General features: G+C 35.3%; 2 protein-coding genes across 5 annotated transcripts in view; one reads left to right on the forward strand and one right to left on the reverse strand.

Annotated features, from left to right (window-relative positions):
* Positions 1-15,299: 15,299 nt before the first annotated feature.
* KLHL34 (kelch like family member 34) lies at positions 15,300-17,205 on the forward strand. The gene has a single exon (XM_015814428.1). It carries the CDS (start codon positions 15,348-15,350, stop codon positions 17,130-17,132), a length of 1,785 nt encoding a protein of 594 aa, XP_015669914.1. The 5' UTR covers positions 15,300-15,347; the 3' UTR covers positions 17,133-17,205.
* Positions 17,206-21,442: 4,237 nt separating this feature from the next.
* Positions 21,443-25,393, reverse strand: part of CNKSR2 (connector enhancer of kinase suppressor of Ras 2) — a 202,547-nt gene continuing 198,596 nt past the window's right edge. For all 4 annotated transcript variants that reach the window (XM_029283853.1, XM_029283852.1, XM_015814426.1 and 1 more), the window contains 2 exons: positions 23,056-23,252; positions 21,443-22,677 (listed from right to left, as the gene is read on the reverse strand). In XM_029283853.1, the coding sequence (XP_029139686.1) occupies positions 22,462-22,677; positions 23,056-23,252 (413 nt within the window). In that variant the 3' untranslated portion in view covers positions 21,443-22,461. The remainder of the gene's footprint in view (positions 22,678-23,055; positions 23,253-25,393) is intronic.

Raw genomic sequence — 25,393 nt, forward strand, 5'->3', positions numbered from 1 at the left:
CAATGAGAACTGTTTTTGATTAAGACACAGTATTGGCTGTGTGAGGCATGTGATCCAGGTCTGGGCGTGTCTTAGTCTTCTCTATGTTTTTGTTTTTTCTGATCTCCAAGTTAAGAGTTGTTGATGTTCCCCAGAACCGAATGAAACTGTACTGTATGTATCATTTTTATATATATATTTTATAGATAAGTTTTTCTAAACTATGCCTTCTGCTCATTTTGAATGTGCGCTTATTTTTGGGGCTTATTTTTGTGCTGGAAAGCTGTAAAACTCTAACACTGAATCTTCATTATTTCTAGGTAATATTTCTTAATCAGGTCTTCTTGTTCTTCAGCTTCCTGTCTTTCATCTGTTCTAATTTGCTTGCATTTGATCTTAGCATGCTGATCTTATCTTCCAGCCTGATCTTCCAATTTGGTGATGCATGTTTGACTTTTTTTCTTTGTTGATTTTGCATCAAACCTATTCAGTGATAACTGTATCCATGCTGTACATCAGAGGTCCCCAATTTTTCTGGGTTGGCGGTCTGGAGGGAAAGGGAGGGGGAGGTGCCCTTATGTGTGCATGCACACATGTGAACAGGGCCATGCATGTGTGATGCTCACGGTGACTGTAGCGCCCATGCAATGCTCACAGCATCGCTAAGGCCCGCATGATGCTTGCAGTGATGCTAGTGCCCATGTGACGCTCACAGCAATGCTAAGGCCTGCTCAACACTTGCGGAGACACTAGCACGAGGGGGGGTGAGTGCACATGCATGCATACACTGGCCAGCCACTCATGTGGCCAATAGGCCATGGCCCAGTAGTGGGCTGCGGCTCACAGGTTGGGGACCCCTGCTGTACATGACTTGACTTGTTTCTTTTCAGTGAGCTGATGCTTATATTTGATATTACAATATCGGCATCTTTTAATACTTGTACTGTTTTGTTTTGAACAAATTTCAATGTTGTTTTTGTGTTGTTGTGGTGCTTGGTTATTCTATGTTTCAATTCTTTTTTAGTTAGTTGTTCTTCCTGAAGAGAAGGCAGAAGAGACAATGCCTCGTTTGGGAATGAAAGCAATTCAGTGGTTATGCTGACTTCCTCTATTGCCACTTATTATTGTTGATATTCTTTAATTTGTATAGCTGTCCATCTCATCTAAACATCTCTGGGTGGCTCACAATCCTTCATACCCAATAGATTTCAACTTATGCTTCAGTTAGGTTGTCATTATGCTGGCTGGGGAACACTGGAAAATATAAGGTAAAGCATCTGAAAGTTGGATTAAATTGGGGTAGTCTGTCCATCCTGGAAATTCACCTCTTGAACTTCACCAGATTAATCATGTGTATCTATTATATTCACTAGTGGGATAAAGTCTTTAAAAGAGGTCAGGATAACTGGAAATAATTAGAATTATAATTACAAACAATGTTATGTTCATACATCATAATAAGCCATAATGAAATTTGTTTAGTATTGTGTATGAATCTAAACAATTGTAGTTTATTCAACATGTGTAAATAAAACATGCCTTGGCACAATTAAAGAAGGAAATGTGTCTGTATATATCTGGTCTAGGAAGCTTCCTTACATTCCAACTGGTATGTATTAGAAATCTCACAACATGAGAGAACAGCTGGTCTAAGGAGAAAGTAAGGAGTTTTACTGAATGAACATTTTTGCAGTTTTCTTCAACCAGATTGGTGAAACTATCAAATCAGTTAGCAATATGTTTACACACTACTTGAGAATTATGGTCATTTAACTATGTAAATTTGGGGAGATGAGGAGAAAAGAGGCAGACAGGCAGACAGGTGCCCCACAGAGGCACTAGTCATATATTCCACAAACTCTAATGTCTTTAGAAAACAGCTAAAGAGGAATGCAATGAAAGTTTTGTGGGCTGACAGAATGCATTTGGCTTTGTGGATTTATGCAGTTTATGCAAGACAGGAATAGACCCAATATTTTATCTCCTCCAGGTTCTGGATACAATGCAAAGTTTGGTCTCTAAGTGTATTCAAAGGCAAAAGAGATACATAAAAAGAATATTGGCTTCAGCCAAGGCAAAAGAAGGATCTCTTTTCTTTGAAGAAATGATAAGACTTTGAAGTGCATAAGATTTGACAGGAAATTACCTGCTTTAAATGGGATAAACAGGTACTTTATCATTGGCCCAATCTAGGTGCACATATATGTCATAGTTCTCACTGATCTTTTTACAGGGCTCTGATATCAGTAGCTTAGATATCCAGGATGAGGCTGGGGCAAGTAATCACAAATGCAACACAGTATCATTATGCTAATGAAGCAAATAATGTAATTTGCATATAATTTGTTTTTTTTTTAATATATCATGGCTTGTACTAAACATCTCTGATGAGAAATGAGCTGGATTGGGAGAAAATGTTTCAAGACACAAAGAATATAGGAAAGGGATGTTGAACTGCCTTATTAATTTAATGTGTATCTTCCCCCTCCCTTCAAAAAAGCATTTTAATTATGAAATAGGCATAGTCCCGCTTCCTGTAAATTTAATCCTCATGATACATCTAGAAAAATCAATGCAGGTTTAATTATTTACTAGATTTGTTGGTTCTTGGTTACTATAAGGCATGGACAGCACTAGGCTCTGATCAAGATAGTATATCAGCATCATCCCCCAAATCAGCAGTATGACAGATGTTGAAGAAATCTCTGGTTCTTTCAAAGGTGAGTGTGATGTCAACATTTGTGTAAATAAGAGAAGTAGTATCATGACACTACTTCTTCCATCGTGCTAATTTGTAGCTCCCCCTTGGAGAACCTGTTGCATTTTGTTGCTGAAGAAAGCTAGGAAATAACCTCTTCGCAGTTGAAGTCCATGGGCACGATACAGTATGTCCATGGCTATGAAATACCTTTGGCACCAGGAATTGAATTATGCCAACAAAGTCATTTGGGGAATGGCATTTATAGAATTCATCTGTATTGTTGCTTGGTTTTATTTTGCAGCTATGGATTGTAACTAAAAAAGTAACAAATATTGTATATATTTATATGAAAATTATGAGAAGAGGGAGAGGAAGAAGAAGACATTAATTAAAGTATATATGTGAACTACTCTAGATGCTGAATTTGATTATATAAATAAAGATAAATGTTAAATTTTATAGTTAACCTAATGTTCCTTTTAAAAAATCCAGAACATAAATATTTATTTTCAATTATAAGCATAATTGAAAGAGTATTATAGCAAATATTATAGGCATTGCTTGGAATATAAAACTATTAGGAATCAAATAGAATGGTCATATTCTAGCTCAGGGCTTTTCAACCTTTTCACCCATTGTACCACTTTTAGGATATGGCAATATCGCGTACCACCTGCCAGGTTCCAATGTACCACAGGTGGTACCTGTACCACTGGTTGAAAAGCCCTGGGCCTATCAAACCCTTGAGAAGTTAGATTTTGCAAGTCATAGCTGGCAGGTGGAGCATAATTAGAGTCCCACTTGTGCTAACCTTATAAGACCTCCTTTCTGAACTATCAGTATAAGAAAAGTGTTCTGTTAAAAGCTCTTGACATTGTGGTACTCTTGACTCTATCATGTCACTGATCCTCACTTTTGATTCTTGGGCTGACTTTGGATTCTGTTACGAAACTTGATTCTGCCTCTTTTCTGATCCAGTCTGATTATTGACCTTGATGCCTAGACTGCTCTTGGACTTTGCTTTTCAAATCACATTTTTCCTGTTGATCAACAGTCTACTTGAAATTCTGTGAATGAAACTTAAACTGTTTAATCATTTTGTTGTGTTGACTTTTGCCCTTGATTATTGGATCAACTGTTAAGCATATCTGAAATATGAGATCATCTCTGCTTTATAACATGTGTTCTTTTCAAACTCCTATCATGCAAACACATTCAGTCTCTTGGCTGTACAAGGTGGCGAATATTGTCCCTCTGTTAATGCTGCTGCTCTATGTTGGAACACTTTATACTTTCAGAGAAGAATGGGTATCTATGATACTAGTATAATTTAGACAGTGAGTCATTGAGTTATCATTTGGACATGGGAAAGTTTGCTGCAGCTTCCAAGTCACATGTGTGTCTATGGCTGTGTGACATTTGAAAGAACTAAGTGAACTCTGGATAAATTATTTACTAGGTTAAACCAAGCTGGGGGTGGGGGAAGAGAGAAGGGATACATGCTTTGATTCTCTTAAGCAACTTTGAGCATTAACAACCAAGATGAACAAATGAATGGATATGTAATAGAAGGGTAACCAATTTAAAGACAGTAGTCAGGACTGCACAACTGATCACATTTAGAAAAGTAAATTTTTGCTTTAGGAGTCTACTCCTCTATCCCTGAAATGCTAGAACAAAATCAGATTATGCACCAATTAAATTAGGTCAGGTTAACTTGGGAATTTTCTTCCACATACAACCCAAGGAGCAGATATTGAGCAACTGGAGGAGAAAAAAATAGTATAAAACCCTCAGGAAATCATCTATTTTTCTCAAGTATTTTCCATTCTGTGGAAGTTAAACCTCAATAAAATGTGATGGCAGAGTGAATCTTATTTTGTTTCAAGAGAGAAGGAAACATCACTTTCCATTCTCCAATTGACTGTCATAGCCCCCCATCCCAATGCCCAGGAAAGCTAATGCTGCTGCTTCAGCTTTGTTGTGATGCTTTAAAAAGAGGGTATTTCTCATGTGTTGAGAACTCAAGGAGTTCCTTATTTTCCTCAGTCAAAATAGGAATTCATTCAATGGAGCGGGATAAAAGAAACCCACAAAAATCTCTGTAGTGGTTTCTTGATAATGAATCAAAATATTTTTTTTTGCTGATGTGTCTTTTCTGATAAAATCTTGAATACCGAGTTGCTTACATATAATATGAAATTCAGAGGTATTCTGCTCATTTGTGCTGTATATTCATTATACAGTGAAGAAATAGAAGAGATTCTCTAGCTGGAAAGCCCTTGAATTACTAGAAACATGACTCAGTAGAATATTCATATGATATCTCTAAATGCAATATTCTATTTACTTAAGCAAGGATGGGCAACGGACATAAGAAGGCCTCTGTGTGGTTGCCATGGATCCTTCTGAGGAGTCCTTGGTGCTCTCTGAGCTTGGTTGTTTTCTTGCAGTCATTTCATTACCCAAACTAGGTGACATCATCAGTGCTAGTGAATGAACGCTGATGATGTTACCTAATTTGGGTAATGAAATGTCTGCAAGAAAATCATCAAGCTCAGAGAGCACCAAAGTCCCCTCATTTCAACCCTGAGCTACAAATGTTCTCCTTTAGTGGCATAGATCCTTCTCATCCTGTTCCAGGCAATCTCTCAATCAGCTGATTAGCACTTAATATTTTCAAGTATTCAAATTAAATTCTTTTCTCTGGAGATGCTAAATCTTGGAGATCTTTTTTTCCTTAATTTCTTTTTTTTTCATCAACCAAAGCTAAGGACATAACATGGATACCATTTCATTTCCCGATGAGCTAGAACAGGGCTTTTCAACCAGTGGTACGGGTACCACCTGTGGTACATTGGCACCTGGCAGGTAGTACGCGACCATCCTAACAAAGTGGTAGCGGGGGAAAGGAATGAGCTGAACCTGTGGCAGCACCGCACAAGCCTGAGCGAGAGATGGCTGGAGCTGCAGGGCTGTCAGGGCTCAGCGGAAGCTCCAGGATCAGTGCCAGGATCAGCACCAGGCTCCAGCTGGAGCTCGGCCCTGATCCTGGCACTTCTGCTGAGCCCTGAAGAAGCGCCGATCAGCTGGAATGTTGCAGCATCTCCAGGATCTTGTGATTTACATTCAGATGCTTGGCAACTGATTCATATTTATGACGGTTACAGTGTCCTAGGGTCATGTGAAGTGACCAAAACCTGCTGCAACCACCCAGTAGACGGGGGGAATAAAAACCAAACACCCCCCACCCCATCCCCGCTGCCAATCCTCAACAGAAATGCTCACAACAATGAAAAACTCGGACAGGAGGAAGAGCGCCACCGGGTGGGCAGGCAGGTGTCTTGCTCGGCTGTGGCTTGGGGGGCACTTTTTCAGTGCCATTGTAACTTCAAACAGTCACTAAGTGAACTGTTGTAAGTCGAGGACTACCTGTACTTTATCACTTTTTTCCTTTTTTTGTTTTGGTCAAGTTTTTGACACCTTGCTAGGTGACTGGTGGTACTCAGATATTGCCATATCCTAAAAGTGGTACAATGGGTGAAAAGGTTGAAAAGCCCTGTGATAGGGCATTCTTTCTTTCTTTTTTAAAAAATATTTTATAACTTTCTATTTTTACAAACAAGTGCTTAATAGACAACATGTTGACTGGGTCCTTTAATACTTCCGTGGTACATGTAAGCTTCTTCATACTAAATCCAATATTACACCAACCAATACCTCCTCTCTTCTTCCGGTAATAAACATTTTTCCACATTAAGCAAATATTATTGTTATTAATAGATATACAGTTGAATATCAGCATTTATTACAGTTTTCTAATATCAATGATATCAATTTAAAATATCTTTTCTAACCAAAACATATCTCAATTGTATTTGTACTCAATATCCATTTATTCAATCAGTATCCTATTTTTGCTTTTTTTTCAGTTTTAATTTTCCAACTGTATTCAAAATATCCCAATCATTTATAGTTTCAAAACAAGTTATATTTGGGTAACCAAAAGCTTCCCTTATTCAAACTTCTTAGCATTTTCTTATTTCCCTTTTCATGCCAAAATATGATATTCTGATTACCAATCTTATCTCTCTAGTTATAATAATATTTTGATTTCTAGCAATCTATTCTTAACCATATTCAAACATCTAATTGATAATACAATATCCCCTCTGATAGGTCAAAGCTTCTGTTTTCTTCAGTCTTACTCTAGCTTTCTTCCTTTGCCAACTAAATTTCCAAGTCAGTGCATTTAGATCATCAAATAATTCTTCCTCTATTTTTGTGCATATTATTTGGAGTAAAAGAAACAATGTAGTTAAAGTATTTTTGGAAGAGCTAGCCCACTGATATTTGTTAAACAGTCTCCCTCCTTCTCCAGTTCCCCACAGCTCTGTTAATGGCTCTATCTTCCATTCTATCAGCTTTCCTTCCTTATCCTCCAGTATGTTCTGAAATCTTGGTTGATAAAATGTCTTTTCCATTTCCAATATTATCATTATGTCTTCTAATTCTTCATTTGTCTGAGTCTGGCCGTTAGTTTTTTCCTTTGGATCTTCCATATTTGGGTCAGATTTCTCTAGTTTTCCTTCTATTTTCTGGGTTGCTAGTCCCTTCTCTGTGGTTATTTTCTGGGTTTGTAGATTTAAATTAGAAAATTGTTCTTTTATCTCCTTTGTGTTATTTTTAATCTCATCATGAGCTAAGGCAATAGTTTCCTGTATTAATTTCAACATGGAGAGAATTTCTTTCTGTGATTCATCAGTATTTTCTTGGTGGTATGTCAAACTTAGGCTTCTGGAGACAGACGTTAAGGATGGTTTTTTTTTTTTACCATTTACAGCTAAATATGGAACATCCATTTTATTTTTTGTAAATGACCTTTATAGAAATCTGTTTGAAAACTTAGGAAGTTTCAGTTAATTATTATTGGAGTTCCAAATTATCCAACCAACTTATCAATCCTTTCTTAAACCTCCCCTAAGCAAATATAAGTAAAATTCAATTTGTTCTGTCCAATGAGAAATATATCCTTTCTGTCCAGGGAGAAGAAAGAACCATTAAAAGTTGTTTATCAGTCAAGATTTATAATCCAAAATGTTCTATCATATCAGGCAATGGTGTATATTTCTTCTACAAGAAAATAGTTCCACAATACAGTTCTGAAAGTCAGTATTTATATTCATTGTTCAGGCAGGCCAATTTTAGAATAGCCTATCATCTTTGCCACACAGATAAGCAGCCCCCAAGTCTTTTCTTTCTCAGCTGAAATCTTCAAAAATAAAAGCTTCCAAGGCCAGTCAGTTATCTAAATCTGGGCTTCGAGCCAGGTTTCGTTTAGGCATAATAAGTTGTAGTGCCATAAATTCACCCTAGATGTCATTGGTGCTGTTTTACAGTTGTTGTTTTTTAAACCCAAAACTTATATTGCAGATTCCAACTTAGTCTTGTAGTTTTCTCCATTTTCCCCAAGAAATTAAATCACCGCTTTTCTTTTCCTGAGGGAATGGGGCAGAAATTCCCCTTCCCTCTCTCATCGGGGGGACTGCTTTGGGCAGTTTTTCAGGAAGAGGTCTTAAAATCATAGAGAGAGGATCAGGTCTCACCCAGTTTCATCCACATTGCTGTAATGTTGCTTGTTGGTGCTTATTGTCTTCCATTGTCAGCAGCTTAGGACTGGCTACGTGAATGTAGCAAGTCTTTCCCCCGCCAGTTTGGAGGGCTTCCTCGGATCAAACGGGAGGGCTGCTGCCACCCCACAATCAACAAGGGTCCCCTCCTTGCTTGTCTCTACAGGGTGACTTTTGACCCTTTCCAGGGTCCCCCAGCGGGGCAAAATGAAACGCGAAAGACGGAGCCCCATTTTCTTGTGTCCGTCTTACCGTGACATGAAAACCGGAAGCCAATGGGGCATTATTTCTCTATATGATTTGAATCTTTAACCTTCCATATGATTTAACCTTCTATATGATTTGAATCTTTAACCTTTAACCAATCTGATAATGACCTTGCTGATCCCTATCCCCCACATCATCTATTTCTCAATATAAGGCAGGAAGACCCTGCAATATAAGTTGGCTTCATCTTCATCCTCTAATAAGAAATCTACTCTAGAGGGCATGACAAGCAGGCAACCTTTGGAACTTCCAAATAGCTGGAGATAATTGAAACTGGAGACTAATAATATTTGTAGAAGCACTCATTGCCCACTTATTCTCCAGAGATACATTATCAACTTTGTTGTCCAAAAATACCCAGTGTTGAGCCCATATCAAACAAAGGCTTTCTGAAGTGTCAGCTAAACTTTGGAGTGCTTTAAACCAATCTTGCAGTGGGAGGTGGGATATGAAGGCTTTCAGTGAATAAATTTAATGTGACTTGTAACAAGCAATGATTATTAGAGGAAGCAATATACATAGAAATGGTACAACTTCAATTGCATGGTAGGGCCACCATTTTGCCTCTTATACCCACTCTACAGACACTCTTGTCTGAATGAAAGAGTCCCATTTGACTGTTAAACTGAACAATGTTACTTTCAACCCATTTTTCTAAGCTTGCCAGACATTTTTAATTTTATTTTAATCTTTTCATGTATTAGCTCTTTCACCCAATATGTCTTCCATAAGCATTCTCTCCAGCCTTCAAGCAAGACATTAACAAAAACAGTGAAGAGCATGGGACACAGGACTAACCTAACCTCCTCCAAACCTTTATCTAGCATGATGAGGAACGACTTTAGCCATCTAGGTATACACTTAATTGACTGACTACCTAGTTGATACTTAAGAGTAACTTGGGGTTCCTTGTCAAATAGTTTGCTCTCGGAATCTGTTAGGAAAAATACCCAGTCAAAAAATAAGGTAAGATTGTCAAAATTTGTTTTTGGCAAAGCCATGCTGATTTTTGGTACTTGCTACATTCTTCCCTCAATACTTATTTATTTATTTATTTATTTATTTATTAAATTTATATACCGCCCTATCTCCCTTGCGGGACTCAGGGCGGTGAACAGGCGATACTAAAAACCACGAATAAATAAATAGTTTCTGTTTTAAAATCGAATTGAATAATAGGCCTGTTCTAAAAACACACCCATACAAAACCCCCCACTGAAACACAATCCAAACTACNACCCGGAAGGCCACCGGCAGCCAGTGCAGCTCGCGCAGGAGAGGTGTTACATGGGAGCATCTAGAGGCCCCCAAAATCCCCCGCGCAGCCGCATTCTGAACTAGCTGGAGCCTCCGGGTGCACCTCAAGGGGAGCCCCATGTAGAGAGCATTGCAATAGTCCAGGCGGGAAACAACGAGGGCTTGAGTGACTGTGCGTATATATCAATCTATTCATGATCTGCTGTAAATTGTCCCAATATCTATGCTGGACTGATTTTGCATTTTACTGGGTTTTTCTTCTCTCCCTTTTTGAAGAGAGGGACATTATTTGCTTTCTACTTTTTAAAGTACTTGACCTGCTTTCAAGGATTTTTCAGAAATAATTCATAAGAAATTGGCTAGGCCATTAGCTAATTCTTTTAATATTCTAAAATACAATTTGATTTGATTAATTTAATTTCTATAGGTGGCCATCTCAACAGGGGACTCAAGGCAGCATGCATCATAAAAATATCAAAACAATTAAAACTATACCAAATAAATATGCATGGTCATATATACTCAAGTAGAGGACATGTCTTCCAAACTCCAACAACCTGAAGTACTTGTGCACCAGTTATCCTGCATTTAGGGCACTTTTCCTAAACATGTCAATATAATGCTAAGACAGAAGGCCAGAGTGAACAAGAGCCCCACTTCTTCTCTTTTAAGCACAAGGCAGCAATAAGGTGCTCTTTCTCAAGCTGCATTTACTATGTTAAATAGTTTTTCTAAGGTTGACACAATGGCATTGGCTCAGGGTTAGTGCACAGCTGCCAATCTCCAGTGATAACACTGTGCAATTGGCAATGATGAGAAAGGATGTCCTGTCATCCCAGTTTTTGATATGGATCTATTGTGACAGCAATCATTCTGGGGAATAACTTTTTATATTTGCCAAATTATAAAGAGGTGAAGATAAGGACGTATATTGGATTGCAATGCACTGTATTGTAAAATGATAAGACATTCTCTTAAACAGATTTATTTAACATGAAACTGACAGAATAGGTTGACTAAGAGGCAATTTATTGATTCTATTTCCACTTTTGCAGTATTTTCTCCTAGGAATTCATTGCTTCCCTGCTACTAGACTAAATTGCTCATAAGTTGTTTTTTCATGCAGTGCCAATAATTTCTCAAAGCCATTCATTTGGATCTTTGGTAGTTTGGCATGTCATTACCTCTAGACACTATGGATTATCTGAAGTCAGCCAGGAGAAATCATGGTTGGCACTCACCTGGCACTCACCTATCAGCCATAGACTTCATATTTAATGAGTGTGTGAAATGCTTCAGTAGCTCTGCATGAATGAATGTCTCCTGGGAGGTCAGTCAATTAAGCTCAGTTTCAGAGTGACATGGATTGTAGCAATACAAAATGAATGCATTCTCTGAGGTGCTTCTGATCACACAGACTAGGGACATGAATGTGATTGATTCTAATAGTATGCTTAAAGTTTCAGCCTCGGATGATATTGAACAATGGAAAATAACTCATGGAAATCCTTAACTTTTTTCTAACTCAAGAGCCTCAATTCATTTATGCTGCTGTTGGGAATAGAGATGCGGGCAGAGTATAAGAGTATAAGACACCAAGACATGTCTGTGGTTTAATGAAGGATTTCCCACTTGAACTTGAAATATTCTTTTTTTATTGGTATCACTTGAACTTTTCAGGACTTCCAAAGTGAAATAACACTCTTTTAAAAAAATTAATATCTTACCATGTTTTTACTTTTGTTTTAATGACAGTTCCAAAGGATGGAGCATGGCTTGAACATGAACTTGATAACTTATCAGAATCCTGGCTGTTCCTTGAATATCGCTTACTATCTTACAACAAATATAAAACAACCCAAGAGTACATCATTGCCAGTAAAATAAATAAATAAAACAAAACTTCATGTGATTGAGAAACCAAATAATTGTGTTGATCTTTCAGTTCTTTAGCCTCACATCTCTGCTGAAGCATTTAATATATATCACTTCCTAATTTCTTTGCCCACAAGATGCAGTAAGAACCATGTGTGCAGTTCTCTTACCTAATCCACATATAAAAAGGCATTGAATCAGCCTTGCAAGCAATTATAATTCAGGGCATCAAATGCTGTCTTCAGCAATGGCAGTATTTGTAGGTCAGGTTTTTCAATCTTGCCAGAGTGAAAACTGGACATTTTAAAATGTTGTAGTTTTCCGCTGCTTACACATTCTGGTTTTATATATGCTGATAAATAAAAACAAAGGAAACATGTGGCGTTTAAAATGTGTATTTAATAAGACATAAGCTTTGGTGACATCAGCTACAGTATTATAAAGTATAAAGTATTATACAGTATTATAAAGTATTATCCTGAGCTTAGAAGTTATATAATGACTGACTTTCTGGTCATGATTGGATTATTGGAAAAAGAGATTGGAAAGAACTCAGGAGGAAATATATATATCAAATCATGAAAATTATCTTACTAACACAGCCCATTTCCAAAGCCCATCTAGGCTGTGACACAGACATTCTTATAAAAATAAGCTGTGATGTAACATTTTTCCCAGTTCAGGCCAATGAAGATAGAATTGAAGCATCTGACAATAAGTTGCTCACTTATTTTGTAAGAAAATCTATCTTTGTGGTACTTTTGTTCAAGAATGATTACTAAAATTAGTGTCTGAGTTTTCTAGAGGGCAGAAATTAATGATGTCATGTTGAATTTGTTGGATTTTCACAAGCAAGCAATAGTAATATTTTTGAGAAATATCTATAAGATTATCTAGTCATTCAACCAAAACACATGAAGAGGCACTGCAGATAGTTGCTATATAGCAAGCCTGAACTCTTGTCCACCTAGCTGAACATTAGAATAGAATAGAGTAGAGTAGAGTAGAGTAGAGTAGAGTAGAGTAGAGTAGAGTAGAGTAGAGTAGAGTAGAGTAGAGTAGAGTAGAATAGAATAGAATAGAATAGAATAGAATAGACCTTGGAGGACTTCCAGTCCAGCCCCCTGCTCAAGCAGGAGAACCTATACCATTTGAGATAAGTAACTGTCTAGTCTCTTCTTAAAAACCTCCAGTGATGGAGCGATTTCTGAAGGCAAGCTGTTCCACTCATTAATTGTCCTCACTGTTAGGACGTTTCTCCTTAATTCCAGGTTGCTTCTCTCTTTGGTCAGTTCCCAACCATTGTTTCTTGTCCTGCCCTCTGGTGCTCTGGAAAATAGTTTGACACTCTCTTTATCCTTTTTAAATGGGATTGGCTCTCCAGAACTTGCGACTGGCTACTTTGGTCCTTTTCCTAGAAATGGTGGGGGTGAAACCATGAGCAGCATGAAACAATATAGGGTCATCTTCCTTGTCCTGACTGAAACCCAAACTTTCTGGCCAAGTTCACTTTTCACATACATCATTTAATGTATTTTCATGGAATAACTCATTTTTTGCTCTTAATTCTTTTAAAAAGCAGTTGGGGGGGGGGAAAATAAGGAAGTTCAGATTCCTGTGTTTGGATTGCCATTTACATAAATAAGATGCTCTAGCCACAAAATAATCATCAGATCTGTTTTAAAGAAAGGCACTGTTTTCACCACGTACATTTTAGAAGATGTAGTTTCCAACTCTGCCTACTTGGTGGGGGTCATTAACATTTTAAGTTTTGTACTATTTTTAACGTTTTAAGCTACATTAAATGATTAAATGAAAAGAGTGGGACAAACACTGTAAACATAATATAAATAGAAACATGTAATCAAAGTATGGTGCAGTTTTTCTCAGAGCTATACCATTTCAAAATTAGACTGAACGAAAAGGTATCATATGATTGAAATATCTGGCTTTTTCATATTAAAGAAAAGTCATTTATTTATACCAGTATAAAAGAGAGAAAGGTAGTTTATATTAATTTCCCCTGTTGTGTTAATTTTGCATTTACAGGAAAATATTTCTAAAATAAGAGAGTTACTAGAAAAATACAATTCACTTTCTACAATTAAAATTCATGCAGTTTAAAAACTGATTAATTTTGTTCTGAGACAAAAATTAGAGATGTTTAGCATATGACCACTATCGATGCAGCAAAGTTTAAAATTGAAGAATGCAAAAAAGAGGAAAGTTGCCTATATTGATATATGATGAAGCTGTTAAAAATATTACTCATGCTTATGATTGGAAATCAGACTCTCTTAGGAAACTTGAATGGCTTGTACAATCAGCTGTTACTTCATAATCTAAATAGCTGACACATAATCAATTATCATGAAAAATTTCCCACTGCATTATCAAAAGGTGAGACTTACCAGTAAGACAGATCCTTTCCAGATCCTTGTGCCTGCAAATAATTATGCCTCAGAACTGTGTGAGCTTTCTTATTTCTAGGCTAGCATTTTTTACTTGGAATAAAAAATTGTGAAAGCAAATCAAGTCAGTTGACCCAAGGATTCTCAGACTCAAGCAAATCATCTCAATGTGGATGTGCAGGTGCTGTTTTATTTTATTTTTTTGAGGGGTTGGATTTTCTAAGCCCCAGATATTTAGAAAAGCCACTAATCTCTAGTTACTTATATGTCATCTGGCTACTATATTCCAAGATCCCACAATAAACAGATTCGTTGGGAGGATACAGTTTTAGGTATAATTCTGTCACTCCTCCAAAGAACTATGTTGCTCTTGTGATTTCCATCCAAGTCACTCACTGTCAGATGCTTTGAACTGCACTCCTTGCAAAATAACTGCTTTATCCTCCCTCATTTGCTCACTCTCTCCCTCCCACCTGAATGCTCAGTTCAGCACTTGGACAGCTATGATAACAGGCAATGTTTGCAATCTATTCTGGTCACTGTGAGTTATAGTGACATATAAGCCAAAGGGCTCTAAAATGTATGACAAATTAAACCTCTGAGTAATCCTAGCATTTTGTTATCTTTCTACTCCAGGTTAAAGGTTTACATGTTCACAAAGTCTTCCTGCTCTTATCGGTAGGTGCTGATTTGATTTTCAGTGGAGACTTCCTTCAAGCAAGATCACCATACTTGGCTTGTTGCCCCATGGGAATAAGAGCTAAAGTTGTCTAAGAGGGAAATACAGAGCTCAGGCAAAAGCCACAGCAAAACATAACTCTTCCTACTTTCAGATGCTTCCTGATGCATCGGCAAGCCCAGAAGTTCTATTTAATCATCTATAAGAGAAAGAAAAGACTGGAGAAATATCTGAGCTTAACGCTATCCAACTCTCAAATTGGTCATCTGAGACTGGCCTAATACGAACTCTCACATTTTGTGGACCAATTCTCTTTTAACAGGAAATAGAGGTGAGAGAAATACATATTGAAAGATGAGACAAGAATCAGCTTTATGAATGAATGCATGAAATAATAACAGATGCTGAATTGGAGAGGAATGTAAAATTAGTATGTGAGCTGTCTGTCATCGGGGGAAGAGGATTTTTTTTCAAACCTGAACTTTGCACATTTTCCCCCTTCTCTCATCAGTGGCAAAAAGAGCTTTGGGAGCATTTTGTGTTGCACAATGACTTATTTCTTGTCTTATTGCAAAAGACACTGTAGTACTGTATTGTCTCAATACCAAACTCTCCGAAATGAAGGCTTGCTCTGTGACATTCTGTTAAAAGTACAAGAAAATGAGTTTCCTGCACACAAGTCTTTGTTAGCCTGTTCCAGTGATTACTTCAAAGCCATGTTCAAGAATTATACCAAAGAATCAATGGCTGCTGTTGTTCATCTGCAAGTTGTCTCAGCCACTGGATTGCAACATGTTCTGGATTTCATTTATACATCCTGGCTGCCTTTGTCTTTTACCACCTTGGAAGATACCTTAGAAGCTGCCACCTACTTACAAGTAACTGAGGCAATCTGTTTATGCAGCCAATACTTGGCTAACAATCTCAATCTGGAGAACTGCTGTTTTTCAGCCAATATTGCGACAAAATTTTATCTTCCAGACGCTGTATCTGCAGCAGAAAAATATCTTATTATTAATCTCTGGAAACTACTAGACCAGGATTTTGCAGGTCTGCTGGAACTGAATTTCCAGTCTTTGAAAGCAGTAGTAGAATCTCCTGATATACTTATGGTGAGAGAATTTAATTTGTTAGATCTATTATTAAAGTGGTTAGCATATGATAAATTGAGGCTCATCCACACTACTAATCTTTTGGAACATGTAAGATACAGTCTCATTCCTGTGAAAGATCTGAGAAATATCTACACTCAGTCAGAAGTGCTTCTAACAACTCCTATAAATTGTTTAATTAGAAAAGCAATAAGCTATCATTCACTTATTTATAAACAGCCTATCTTGCAGGATAAATACAGCACTTTGAGAAACCAGAAAATATGGATTATCCTGCTTGGAGGTATGATTGCACATGAAGGGCTTGTCACAGAAGTGATGGCTTTTGATGTTTACAATCACAAGTGGCAAAATTTAACACAGTTACCAGATAGGATACAAAATCATTGTGTATGTACTATTGGAAACTTTCTATATGTGCTTGGTGGAGAAATCGAAGATATGCAAAGTGATCCTAAAAGTCCTATCTTGAAAGTTACAAATAAAGTCCATCGCTATGACCCAAGATTTAATAAATGGATACAAATTACTGGGATGCTGGAAAAAAGGTGTCAATTTTCTTGCTGTATCTTAGAAAATGCAATCATTGCAATTGGTGGACAAAGTGAAGATAAAAAATTGCATTCATCTGTTGAAGTCTATGACATTAGCAAAGACAGGTGGACAAAGCTTCATGATTTGCCATGCAAAGTACATGGCCATGCTGGTACGGTTTGTAAGAACACTATTTATATATCAGGTGGCAAATACATGGGTCAAAGTAACACAAGTAAAGATATGTATGCTTTGAGTAATTTTGAAGGGGAATGGAGAAAACAAGCTCCAATGAGCATTGCTCGTTTTGGGCACCAGATGACCACAATCCGAGATTCAGTTTTTACATTTTTAGGTTTTTATGAACCATTCTCCGAGATTGAAAAATATGACCCTGACCAGAATCAATGGACCCGTTTAAGGCCATTGGTATATGATCGATATAGTTATGGTTTAGCACTAGTGGAGGAAACAGCCATTCTTATTGGAGGGAAGAAATGGCAAGACTCTCAGGAGATTCCAACTCAGGATGTTGTAGGTTATGATATTGATAATGACTGTTGGGAAGAAATCTGCAAATCTCCTTTACCTTGGTATGGATTGCAGTGCGGAGTGCTAGAACTGTCTGAATTAGTAGAAGGTAAAGACATTCAGGAGCAAAAGCGACCAAATGTTGAGATTTCCTAGTGATTGAACTAAGAAAACAAGGATAATGGAAGGATACAACATGGATTATTAGGGATTAAACAATTATATAGATTTCTCTTTCCCATATTTGGGCCGACAGGGTGTTCAAAAAAAGCATTCATATATATATACATTTCAAAATTTGGATTGCTAACAAAGAATTAAGGGAGAACTGGAATAGCCATTTTGAACTTTTTAGTTCTTTTCAACCAGACATACCCTTCTGAGATTCGAACCTGGGCTGTCTGCATGTTAGGCAGATGTATTAACCTCTAGGCCACAGGTTCTTTCTCACTTTGTCAAAAAAAAAAAAAGATTCCTTTCTCCCATATTTGGGCCGACAGGGTGCACCAAACAAATAACATTAAAAACAGATGAATGATCCCTGGGCATATCCATAATAAAACAATAAAAGTGAATACCAGGGAAAGTTAAAATCATTAAAAGTTTTAATAAAACATTAAAAATTTTAAAAAGATTTTAAAATGCTATAACAGACCTAGCTTTCGTTGGAATCTACCAACATCATCAGGGCACAAATAACTGAATGGGAGAAAATACTTTTATACACCAGCCAATGCCTGCGCGCGACTCCTGGATCTTTATGACTCCATAAAGGGTATGGCTAACTGATGAAAGCAGAACAAGCTAGAAATGGCCATCTTAGTCTCCTGATTTAATTCTTTAACTCTTTGTCAGAAAAAGAAATATATATATATTGAGTTTGGTGCACCCTGTCAGCCCAAATATGGGAGAAAGGAATCTTTTATATAAAATACAATCTATATGGTTAAACATAGGTATGTTACTGATTAAAACAGCAAATTAGCATGTATGAAATTGTATTTTTGTTGCTAATAGGGAGTGGATGAATCTAAGAAATGCAATGTTAAGGTTTTCACTATGCTATAATAGGACTGATCTGAAATAGGGACAATAATGTTTTATGAAAAACAAGATACATACTTCTAATTTTGCATTTTTGTGTGGTCCACGTTTGTTTAACAATGCTAGTTAATTCATAGGAATATCATCTTTATTTAACCAGGAAATAAACAAATAATTAAATATGATTGTAAGAGCTGTTGTGATATCAGGAATTCTTAATTGTCTTCTTATTCTATTTAAAGGTACAATTATTCTTTTTCTGATTTGCCAACTGTTCTTACTACAATCTAGTCTTATCAAATGGCCACATAACAACATGTTCTCATGCCTATATAATTCATTATTTACATACATAAATAGGCTGATCATCTTAGGAAAAAGCCATTTTTCAACTATTATTGAAATGCTGCGTGGAATTACTTTGGAAAATGTAGTTATAAACATCATGTGAAAACATTTTCACTCCCAAATATTCAGTTGTGCCCTCCATTGTTTCCATTTGGTAAAATTTATGGAGCAGGAAAAAGCCACAACTACAAATAATTGTAAAAATGTTGTTTGTTAAGCAAGGCAATATATGTACATGTATACACAGTAGTGTCTGGAGGTATAACTCTTGTATAGCTATGTTCTGTGTCCTATTGGATCATGCTGTTGGGAAAATATTTGTTACATACACATTAATAAAAGCTGCCTATGTATATATTATATATGATTCACTTTTGACTGCAAAGGGCATAAATAGCCACCTCCTTTGTTACTGCTGGAGTAGAATTGTATGTTTTACACTTCTCTGTATGCCAGTGTGAAATCCGAGAATAAATGAAGTTTATAATTATATTCAGTTCAAAGTTTGGTGCATTAAAGGAAATCCATGTTAAACTGTGAGTTCACCTAATAAAATGTGCAGCAATGTAGCTTTTGTTAAAGTATAAAAGCATTATTTCAAGTTAGATAAATCATATAAAACGTAGTTGAATTTTGCCCCTGAAAGTCATAAAACTGTCTTTGCTAAGGTATCATGTAGGCAGAATAACTGTTGCATAGCAACAGGCTGACATATACACTGCCTGATGCACTGCATTATCTCCCATTTTCCTACATGATGTGCATTTGAAATGTTAACCTACATCTATAGCTGTCTGAAGATGTAGCTGGTTACAATTTCCCAGATTATACATATACACTGAGAAACCGTGAACATTTTCAGCTTCTCAACAGACTTATCAAGAACCCAGATACTTACAATACCAATACAATAATTGGTATAAATAAGCATTCATATGTAACTTTCAAGTTACTTCCCAAGCAAATACATTTTCTGCATCAAAGAAACATAGAACTGAAGATATAGAATTATGCCCACTACTTTCTCTATTATACTCAGTCATTCGTAACTGCAGATCACTCTATTTGTAATAAATATTGTGATAAAAATAATTAATAAATATTAATCACAAACATATTTATAATATGTGTCTTGGCAAAAGCCTTCAGTGTATCACATAAAATTTATGGTAAAAATAGCAATATCTGTTTTCTAACTTGATTCCTCATCTATGTGGAAGTTATGTAGCAACACATAAAAATTAGGCATTGAGACATTACAAGAAAAGCCCAGCAAGAGTTTAGAATAAACATTGTAAACAGAATTAATTTGAGATCAAGCATTTTTATATGAGAAATATACAAAATACCACAAATTATAACAAGTCATGCAATCAATAACTGTTTATACAAACATATTCTTCTAAGTGATATAAATGGATCACTGGATCTGGAATTTTATACAATCTCAATGCATGGTTTTCATTCTGAATTCAGCTGAATAGATATGCACTTAAATGAGCTGAAAAAGGCCACTCTCCTGAACAATTGTGCAAAGTTTGCAAAATGTTTGCAATCCAAAATGCCTTTGAAAAGAAATAAACAACACTGCTCTTTATTTTGGTCCCAAGACCAGAGTGTAATAGTGCTTTTAATTTTGTAAAAAATACATTCACTTAGCTGAACAGGCAAAAGCTGGAAGCAAATTGAGAAAGAAAAGTACATTATCTTTTTTCTTTTTAAAGGAAAGACTAACCTATGTCTTACAAACTCGTATTTCAGTTCCTCACATGTGCAGAAAAGCATCAAAAAGCCACATGAATATTTTTGCCAGGATAAAATTCAAAGTGCTGATAAAGGCAAAAATATACAAGTTGCCTTTTGCTTCCTTAGCCAAACACAAACTGATTTTCTCAAAAACATTTGGACTTTTGTGATACTTTACATTGCTATATTGGGAATTTGGCTATATTATAGAAAGAATAATTTTGTGATATGCACGTCCTGTAGAATGCAGGCATCACAACCATATGGTTTTTCATAAAACTGAACAAACACTGGCTTAACTGAAATATAATTGTATTAGATGTGTCAAGCAATCAATTAGGATATGGTAAAGAAATGTCATGACTCCTTTTTTCTTTTTTTCCAACTGGATAGCTGTACTTGCTGTTCAGCCATGTGTTCTGTAAGCATCATTTTTCATCTCACATGATAAATAGACAGACAGACAGAAAGACATTTTTCCTTAACAAAAAAATCAAACCAGCTGTTACAGATTTATTATTATTCATTGGATGAATTTCACTGTTCTTCTTCTCCTCCCTCTGTTGCATTTCTTATTGCTCTCTAAATGCACTTATGAATGCAAAGTCCCAGTCAGCTTTGTCTTAAAACACAAAATAATAGAGAAAGCTCTTGTCAATTTTTTGCCTTCCCCCCCCTTTACTCTGGTAGAAGGTCAGTGCTTAATCAAGGATGGTGGAGAACTGTAAATTAATATTAAAAAAAACACAAATTCATGACATCATGAACAAATGGGCATACAAAAATTATAGTAAATATTGAACTTGATCAGATTTTTTTTTGTTCTTTTTCTGTTCTCTGCACCTTTAGTATCTTGATAATTTTTTCATGGCACCTCCCAGCCCAAGAATATTTAACAATTCCATTTAGTAGGTAATTAGAGTCAAATAAAATAATCTCATGATGCCCCAGTGAGTTTTGCTATGGTGAATTTGCTGTGGTGCCCTGTTTGGGAAGCACATGAGTAAACATGTAAAATTACTAGCAATTTAGTTAGTAATAACTTATATTCCAGTGATTTTAGGTCCACATTAAGGGTTGATCTAAATTATCCTTCACACACTTAGGAATGGAAAAGAATTAGAGCTCAAGAACAACTAGATAATATTTCACTATGAATGTTCAGAAGCTCTTCAATCTTATATGCCAGATAATTTTCTATAGATTGATCTAGATTTAATTCTTCTAAAAATAACAATTTAAAATATTTAAAATGATTCCTGAGGTTAGTTTAATATCTAGAACACTGATTTTATTGTGAATATGTCTTTTGAAATTGTTATGCTGAATTAAGTATAACTTTCCCCAAAACATGGAATGTCTAGTAGATTAGCAAATAAAGGCCTTGTTAATAGTCAGCTTTTGAAGTCTTTTCAAAATTTAAAACATGGTTTCAGCAGTCATAACACTGAGGTTTTTAAAGACAAATTAATGAATGGGATACTTTGGTTGGTAAATCAACATTTTTTTCAGTATAATAGCTTTAAAAATCACCCAAGGGACAATGATAGATGTCAATCATAGTGCTCTGAAGTTCTGTGTTAAAATCAAAACAAAGTGAGCCCTTTATCATTATTAATCTATGTTACAGATTGTCTGCTAATCAACCCCAAAAAACCTGGAAAAATGAAATTATTTTTTAATATTCAAGCTTATGAAAGTACATTTTTCTTATTCCCTGATCCTTTCCCTTAAATGCAATCATAATCACAGTATAATGCTTCTTCTGTAATTTATGAAAATATCTAAAATATCCCACTAAATATAAAAGTTTGATTGTCACACTGGCTAAAACAAAGGCTGCACTTTGAAAATGTAACTCATTACAACAACTACATATTATTAAATCAGGAAATAAAAGTAACCTTCAGTAGTTAAACACTGCTCTTATGCCAACTTTTTCTTGAGAAATCAATGTAATTCTTCAAAACGTATACTCATAGACAATGGACTTGATCCAAAGAAGCAACTTGAGAGATTCTGTTCCATTTAAAAAGTAAACTGACTTTTCAGCAGTGAAGATTGTGTCAGCACCAGCATCAAACAAAATACTTATCATTCTATTCCATAAATGTACACTCCTTTGGATCATAGCCAGCATTTGTAAACATAAACATAAACTGAGCATCAGCAGCATAAAAAGGATATAAGTTTTTATTCACACAACAACCGTTAAATTGTACTTTACTCATGTCATAAACATTAAAATAGATATCCTGCAACGTGATACAAAAGCTACTCTTTTGAGTAAAAGTCTGGAGTGTCAAAGAAGGTTGAAAACAAAGTATTAAGATGTTTAAAATTATTATTATACATGTGTTTCAATATAGGAATGGGTGTGTGCTAAAGAACCTAGACGCACATCCGCATCATCAGAGTCATTTACTGGATCCTCTGCTGCATTGTTCTGAGAACTGTCTAGGAAGAGATCAAGGTACATTTGTTTCCAGTCTTGAAAGTCTTTAGATGTCAAATCTGGATTATCTAGAACCTTATCTATCATAGCTACTTCTTCTTCTCTGGCCTTGAAGAAACAAAAAAGAAAAAAATGAGGAAAAAACCCACACACCTCTGAATATTAGGACATAGGTTTCCTTAGAAACTTAATCCTATGGTCATACTGAGAAATAATTGATTCTGGTGGAAGGTTTTAATCATTGCTTTATATTTAAGAATTTTCTAGTTCTATGTCTTACAAAATAAATAAGTTATATTAACAGTACATTTGTTTCATTTTTGGTCTTCTAACTTTAATTGGTGTATATATTAAAGAAACAGAGAAAATGTCAATCAAAAGAACACAAAAACATTCTGTGGCTTCAGAAGTAAGTTACCAGCGATAATTGAAGAAGAACACTTGTTGGCCATACATTTACATAGGGAAATGTCTTTTTCATCTTACCTTTAAAGTGCTTTTCAGAATTCGTAATTGGTGCAATTTTTCATTGATTATTGGGTCACAGCATCTTTTAATGAAAGATTTCTTGTATTCCATTTTGGTAGAAATTTGCCGATCTCCTAGAGGGGACAAACTAGCTAGTTCCAAAGATCGGTACAAATCTTGCAATGAATCTGCAGGTTTGTCTTCTAAAAGTTCAGCTGTAAGACATGAAGAAAATAAACTCCATAGCTTTCAGATATCCCTCTAGATTACAGTTTTAATTATGCAAACATCACTAGGTGAAATGCTATCTCAGCAATTCAAATCTACAAAATATTGCTTTGAAACCATTTCCTTATGAGAAAAATAAATTATGCTTAGATTTCATCATAGGATATTTATAATGAACTGCAGAAATTCGTTTCGTACAGAAGAATGTAGTATGTAGTATGTATAGTATTGTATTATATTCAGCAAAAAGATGCTCACATGATTTCGTCAAATTGATGCTAAGTTGCAAACTAATTTGTTCCATTTAAACCAATCACAATAGTTTGCCTGGATAGAGCTTGAAACATTTACTCCATTTTAGGGTATCATAAAGGGAAAAAAACCTATCAATTCTTAAAATTTTAGGAAACAATGTTAAATTGTAATCCATATAGTGCTACAGTGCATTCAGTGGGGCTCTTAGAGTTTAAAGTCAACTTAGCCAAGTGTTTAGTATTAATGAGGGCACATACAGTGCTTTTCTATATGCTGAAAAAGAAGTGTTGTGTATTGAACTCTAAATATTTGTTTTATAATTAGAACCATCCCACAGATAATAGAGGCCACAAAAATTGAATCTAAGAGATTTTTTTTCTCACTATGCTAGGCAAAATGTATATAAAGTTTATAAACAGAAAATATAGTTTGTCAAGATTTTATTTCTAGTCTTATACACTTCAAGACATCAAGAACAAAAACCGAAAACAAAAAACACTCCCTCTTTTAATATTAAAAAAAATGGACAACTGAACCTTTTATATTTCATTAATCTCATGGCATTGAAACTATACAAGAGTCCAAAATGGTGATATTCTAGACATATTCCACCTCCCTTAAAAATCTATATCCAATACTATAGCCATCTTTTTCCAGCCTGGTGCCCATCAGCATATTGGGTACAATGCTGTCATCAGAATTCATCATGACACACTATCTAAGAATAAGTATTGGAGGGTAAAACATCTGGAAAGCACATTGTCAGGATAGTCTATTCTCGTAGTCCTATTTAAACTTCAAAAAACACACTATTCCATTTACAACTTCCCATGTTATTATTCATAAATGAATGCAATAAACATTAAAGTTGGGAATCCAGTTCAATTTATTTCTGAATGTAAACCTTTAATATTCTATGTATATTATAAATGCCACATTATATATATATATATATGGCACTCTTATTTTAATAGATTATTTTCCAAACCCTAAATTCTATTCCTGTGGGAGCAATGGGGAAAGGAAAAAATAAAAATAAAAAAGGAATAATAGAAAATTGTCAATTTATTTATTATTTTTGACTATTATTTTAAATAGTCAAAACTCTGCAATGGCATTACATTATTTTTAATTAACGTGAAAAGCTCTTATGCTAGAATTTCATTGCTTTGCTTTTTGTCCATGGATAAATATTTTTATTGCCAAGTAAACTTTCATCTTTCTTTCTCTATTTAATTGAATATTTCCGCAGACCATTTTCTATTAATCTTGTGACTTTCTGGTTTCCTATCAAAGGATACTCTCTGTTCATTTTTGGGAAGGATAATACTCATGCAGTGTAGAAGTTTTCCATTTAAATCAGCTTTTCTGACAATATAGCATTCTATTTTGTTACTATGATAATACAATGAAATATTGCAATACAGTGCTTTTTGTCCTATTAACATTTCATTAAAAATGTTCATAAACATGCCTAAACGTTCAACAGTATGTCACAAGGAAATTAGATGGCTGTATTCAAATTAATATTAATCTCTAAGTCTTATCATATGCTACTATATAGCAAGCCTACTATAAGAAGATTCATAAAGACAACATTAGCATTCTTATATTTCTGCAAAACACTTAGGGCATAAGGGTATTTTTAACTCATTACATTTGTCGAGCTTTAAAGCATTACAGAACTATCTATAAATAATAACTAATGTCTGTGTTGAAAGATTTTAAGAACTTTTCTTTCAGTAGATATATTTGACAAAATCACACATGAATACATAATTTCAGTGTCATGAATATTCTTTTAAATGTTTGCTATTGTTTCAATAGTAAACATGTCACTTTTTTACAAGTGTTTGCACCTTATTCAGAAATA

Source organism: Protobothrops mucrosquamatus, unplaced genomic scaffold (assembly GCF_001527695.2).
Source record: "Protobothrops mucrosquamatus isolate PMUCROS unplaced genomic scaffold, P.Mucros_1.0 scaffold250, whole genome shotgun sequence".
Lineage (NCBI taxonomy): Eukaryota > Metazoa > Chordata > Lepidosauria > Squamata > Viperidae > Protobothrops > Protobothrops mucrosquamatus.

Excerpts from the sequence above, each read along its gene's own strand:
- KLHL34 (XM_015814428.1), top strand. The coding sequence starts at position 15,348 with ATGACTTATTTCTTGTCTTATTGCAAAAGACACTGTAGTACTGTATTG.